The sequence below is a fragment of the Marmota monax genome, unplaced genomic scaffold, assembly GCF_021218885.2.
Source record: "Marmota monax isolate L192 unplaced genomic scaffold, Marmota_monax_Labrador192_F-V1.1 WCK01_AAM20220418_F8-fsc00008, whole genome shotgun sequence".
Lineage (NCBI taxonomy): Eukaryota > Metazoa > Chordata > Mammalia > Rodentia > Sciuridae > Marmota > Marmota monax.
In genome coordinates, this window is record NW_026694432.1 from 7,567,213 (window position 1) to 7,572,827 (window position 5,615).

The 5,615-nt window shown below is 59.1% G+C and overlaps 1 protein-coding gene across 1 annotated transcript; it reads left to right on the forward strand.

The window, feature by feature from the left end:
* Positions 1-219: 219 nt before the first annotated feature.
* Cldn19 (claudin 19) lies at positions 220-4,215 on the forward strand. The gene is made up of 5 exons (XM_046418922.2): positions 220-637; positions 1,491-1,655; positions 1,758-1,842; positions 3,540-3,692; positions 4,076-4,215. Exons 1-5 carry the CDS (start codon positions 415-417, stop codon positions 4,122-4,124), a joined length of 675 nt encoding a protein of 224 aa, XP_046274878.1. The 5' UTR covers positions 220-414; the 3' UTR covers positions 4,125-4,215.
* The last annotated feature ends 1,400 nt before the right edge of the window (positions 4,216-5,615 follow it).

A 5,615-nucleotide genomic window follows, 5' to 3' on the forward strand; every position in this document is an offset into this window, starting at 1 on the left:
CTAAAGGGGCTTCCCTGGGCAGAAAGACCTGGGGAGAGACAGGATCACGCCTCCCAATTCCTCCCTTCTCTACCCCTGAAGGATGAGGAGGGGCAGGGTACCCACCTGGTCCCTGGCCCCGCCTCCCACCCCAGGGGGCTGGGCATGAGCTTTGCTGGGGACCCTGTGCTGGCTCAGGCTGCAGCTGTGGGCGGGCCTCTGGCCTCTGCCAGCCTGGGTGCCTCCCCCTGCATTCTGAAGTCCAGAGCCACTGCCTTTGCTGCTGCCACAGCTGCCATCACCTCTCCTCCTCAGCCTCAGGCCACTCACTGCTTTTCCACCCCAGCTGCAACTCTCTCCTGGCCATGACCACACTGCTCCTAGGACCCTGACCCAACTCTGAGCCCTGGGACCCTTGGTCCCCTCCCCTGGGCCATGGCCAATTCAGGCCTCCAGCTCCTGGGCTACTTCCTGGCCCTGGGTGGCTGGGTGGGCATCATCGCCAGCACGGTCCTGCCGCAGTGGAAGCAGTCCTCCTATGCAGGTGACGCCATCATCACCGCTGTGGGCCTCTACGAAGGACTCTGGATGTCCTGTGCCTCCCAGAGCACTGGGCAGGTGCAGTGCAAACTCTATGACTCGCTGCTTGCCCTGGACGGTAGGCCCCGGGCCTGTGGGGCTGGGAGGCGGGGTGTGGGGTTGGGGAGGTCCACAGCACGCTTTCTCACAGTCTGCTCAGTGCTGAGTGCCACACTCCAGTCCCTGCAGATCCCCCACTACAGCCCATGCACATTTAAGAATCCAGGCCAACCTTGGCCCCTTGGGAGGCAGGGGCTCTAGTGTCCACCGTCTGGGGTCCAGATCCCATAACCTTGACAGCCACTGAAACTTTTGCATCTGAGGTCCTCACCGTAGAGGGGAACTCTCATACTCTATAGGACAAGGGAGGTCGAATGAGATGAGGGCTCCGTGGACAGCTGAGCAGAGGTGCCATCAACTGTACACACGGTGCCAGTCCAGGCAGGTGGTAGGCTTCCCTCAGGGACCCAGGTCTCCTGAGCTGGCCTGGGGCCCAGACTGACATGCATACCCATGGAGAGGCGGGCATATAGCTACTATGGGTGATTCACAGGCAGAGGGGAAAGTGACCAGAGTCAGAATGGCTGACAGGGGTGACGGTTGCTGCTGGGAGCCAGGCTGAGCTGAGCTGGGCCTCCGACACCCTCAGCTCTTCCTTCTCTGCTTGGGAAGATGAACCAGGCCCAAGAGAAGGCAGCAGGAAAGTGCCAGGGGAAGTGGGAAATGGGATCAATGGTGAAGGGGACCCCCAACCCCACATCCTATTGTCACATCCCCACTGTCCTCTGTCTCACCTGTGGGCAGATGATCTACCAGGCAGGTGATTTGGCCTACACTAGTTCCTGCCCAAGCCCCTCCCATGCTGGGCTCCTCCCCTGCAGGCCCCACCTCTCCCCCAACCCCTGTTCAGCTCCATCCTGGCCATGCCCCAGGTCACATCCAGTCAGCGAGAGCCCTGATGGTGGTAGCTGTACTCCTGGGTTTTGTGGCCATGGTCCTCAGCGTCATTGGCATGAAGTGTACACGGGTCGGAGACAGCAACCCCATTGCCAAAGGCCGGGTAGCCATCTCCGGGGGTGCCCTCTTCATCCTGGCAGGTGAGTGCCCTTTTTCACCTTCTTGGCCACGGCAGATAGCCCCAGCCTCAGTGGCTGACCAGGGGTCCACAGAACTGACCCACCTCCCTGCTTTGCCCTCAGGCCTCTGCACCTTGACTGCTGTCTCATGGTATGCCACCCTGGTGACCCAGGAGTTCTTCAACCCAAGCACACCTGTCAATGCCAGGTGAGTGCCAAGGCTGGGGCTCCCACTTCGCCTCCTCTGGGGCCAATGGCCTTTCCTCCAGAGGTCACCTGGAGGGGGACATAAGTAATGGGTCCTAGCTGCTGTCTGGAGTGGAAAGCCAGACCAGTGTCCTTGGTAGGGACAGGAGGCCAGCTGAGGGTGCCCAGACTCAACAAGGACTCTCCAAGCAGCTAAGTGCCCTGGCTCCGGGTTCTAATAGCTCTGAATGTTCTGGTGGGGTGACCTGCGAAAGTTACTGAATCTTTCCACACCTGCCTTCTTCTATAAACTGGAGCCAGAACCTAAGGACCAGCTTTTGCTGGGGAGGGTCCCCAAGACAATGCAGGTAAGGAATTCAACACAGTGCCTGTTCCAGAGAGTGCTCAGCATATTCAGGACAACTGGTGGCAGCAGGCTGAGGTGGCTTCCTGCAGGGGCAGCAGGTATTGGGATCCATGGAAATGAGACTGGAGAAAAGGACAGATGGGGTAGGGCCTGCCTGCCATTGGAAGATTGTGCTCCCCATTCTGGAGTAGAAAGCAGTGACAGTGGCTCTGCCATAGTGTGTGGAAGAGGAGAAGAGGGCAAGACATTATGGTGGCTGCTGCAAAGTCAAGCGGAGGGCTCTGGGCCAGGGAGGAAGCAGTGGAAAGCAGGCTCGGAGACATCTGGAGACTAGAATGGTGGGAACCTCCAAGGCACGTCCTACCTTCTCCACACTTCTCAGCCCAGCTGGGAACAAGAATAGGGTCCTAATAGGCCTGGGGGTGAGGGAGGATGAAAAAGGACGCCTGGGCTGTCATGTTTGCAAGAGCTCCTAAAGGAGGCAGAGATGTGGGGAGGATGAAAAGCAGACTTCAGGGGTGAGGCTTGTTTCCTGAGCTGCCAGTTACAGCCACAAAGACCTGCCAAGCAAGGCCTAGCTCAAGGAGCCGAACTAGAACTTGGCCCTTCATCCCTTCAACAGTCCTAAGGCTCCAGATTTGCCAGGTCTTGTGCTGAGCCCTGTCTGCCCTGTGCGTGCTCTCAGGGACTGGAGGATCTCCTGCTGAGGGGGTGGGAAGGATGGAATAAGAACAGAGGGGCATCAGAAAACCCCCTATGAGGAGGTGGCATGTGAACGAGAACTCAAGGCAGAGAAGGAGCTGGGGAGGCACCCCAGAAGGGGTGCTAAGTCCTAGACTTGTGCTAAGCCACAGAGGTGGGGAGACTCTGGGGAGGGCTGGGCTGACCAGCAGGCCTAGGTGCAGAGGGCCCAGCGAACAAGAGAGAGGAGCCTGGCCTTCTCCAGAAGGCAGTGGGGAGAGCCCTGGCTGGGAGCCCAGTAGGGAAAGAAGATGGCAGGGATCGCTCAGCTCCACCCAAACTATAGGGCCCTCCCATACCCCCTCCACTGGCCAGATGAGGAACTGAATTGCTCAGAGCAGGCTCTAGGCTAACCCTTGAGACTGGAGGCCAACCCTAGGCCTGGTTGGCTTGTGTGGTGTCATGTGTCGGGTGGGGCAAGGGAGGAAGCACAGCATTCACCCCAATTTACCTGGAGAGATGGAGGAAGCTTGGGAGCCCAACCTCCAGCTCCCCTCTCCCCACCCTCCCCCTGCCGGTTTCTGGCTGAGGAGTAGGACCCCGAGAGGATGGGGTGAGGCAGGGCTAGGGCTTGCGACCACACCTAATGCCACTCTCCATCCCACTTGCAGGTATGAATTTGGCCCGGCTCTGTTCATAGGCTGGGCCTCAGCTGGCCTGGCCATGCTGGGGGGCTCATTCCTCTGCTGCACATGCCCAGAGCCCGAGAGAGCCAACAGCAGCCCCCAGCCCTATCGCCCTGGACCCTCAACTGCTGCCCGAGAGTACGTCTGAATCCTGCCCATCCCGACCAGCCTTCCCACCTAGTGGCCCCCTCGCCCGACACTGCAGCCAGTCCCTGAAGCACCCTGGGCAGGGCCAGTAGGGCACACCAGGTCTCCCAAGCTCGGTCTGGGGCTTTGAGCACCTGATCCTCAACACATATCTAGGTCTGGGCCTCTTCTAGTCACCCAGCTTGGATGCCCAGGTGGATCATCAGCTCAGATCCCGTTGCCCCTGCCCCGGGGAATGGGCTCAGGCAGGGCTGCTGTGAAGGCCAAGGTCCTACCCCACTGGCCAGGCCTGTGTCTAGGACTGACCTCCACAGACCCTGCCTCCCTCAGTGTTGCTCACCCCACTAACCGACTCTCTCTCTTTTGACTTTCAGACCTGTTGTTAAATTGCCCGCCTCCATCAAGGGTCCCCTGGGTGTGTAATGTCCAGGTCCCCAGCCAGGCCCTGTCCCCTGCCACACTAAGACTGTATGTTTGGTATTTTTTGGAAACAGAAATGAATATTCAGCCCCAAGCGTGATTCATTTGATCTGTCTGGGCATGGTTATGGCGGGATCAGGCTCAGAGAGGTCAGAGCTGTCCCCCGGGGCTCCTGAGTGGATTACACGACACATGAAGGTGGAGCGGGAAAGAACCTGGGGTTCTGCCCCTGCCTAGTAACCCTCCCATCCTGGCTGTAGGCTTGGCCCAGGACACCCATGAGGGAGGTCCCACCCACCGCTAGAGGCTATCCCTGAGACCTGGCCCAGCACTGGAGCAGGCCTGGGGGGTCAGGAAGCCCCTGGAGTAGGGAGGGACCCACAAGTAACCCCAGACCCTGTGGGCTCTCTCAGGGAAGAGTCCCATGAGGTCCCCCAGCTGGATGCTGGATCAGAGCTGGGTGAGGAGACACGCAGGAGCGCCCTCAGCAGAAGGGCCCTCAGCAGAAGGGAACAGAAGGGCATTAGGACTGTCCTCAGCAAGGTCAGCTCAGCTCCCACCCACAACCTACAATGGAGACTGGCAAAGCACCATCCTGCACCTAGATGTGTCACTTGGAAGGGCTTATGGCCTGGAAGTGTGGGAATCACCCCCTTATACAGACGGGTTGTGAAGTCCCAGAGGAACAGGAGAGCCGGCCCTTAGAGTCCCAAGGTCAGCCATCATCCCTCAGCCTGATTCCCCATGCAGAGTGCACAGGTTCTACCCACATGCTCAGGTCTCTGCCACCCAGACACCTTCCGTGGACTCTAGGTCTCTCCCGTGTCCCACCTCCACCCTCTCCCACAGGCATGGCGACCTCCTGTGAAGAGGTGCCCATCACTGCTTCTTTCGTCCCTGCCTTTCACCTGCCTTCCTCAGCCAGCCCTGCCTGGTGACCTCCACCACCTATCTGTGACATCTCCCACTAAGTCACCAGATACCAAGAATGGCACAGCTTCTCCCTTGCACTGAACTCTGGGAGGTGAAGTGACCAAATCAGTCAAGATGACTGTCACACTGCAGCTGAGGACAGGGAGGGGAGGAGGAAAGTCAGTGGCAGGGAGCTGTCATAAGTTGCCCCTACCTGGTCTGGAAGCTGCTGCACATCTGTCGGGCCTTCAGCCACAAGGGTGGCCTCCTAACCCTGAACAGGCTTCCCAGGAAGAGCAGTGGAAGAGTGGGTGCCTGAAGCCGTAATCCTGGGGCTCCCGACAGTGAGTGCACATTCAAGAAAGCTGGGGGTTGATTCTCAGGCTCCGCCCCCGAGACATCCCGATTTAACTGGTCTGGGTGGACCTGGACATCAGAACTGTGTAGCTACTCCACACTGAGAGCACCTCTATGAGACCTAAGTGAAGGTCATTCTGAGGGGTCTGCAGAGGGACAAGGAGCCTACAAGTAGAGGGAGGAGAGGGAGAGGGGGCCCCATCTCCCTCCGACCTTTCTGAAGAC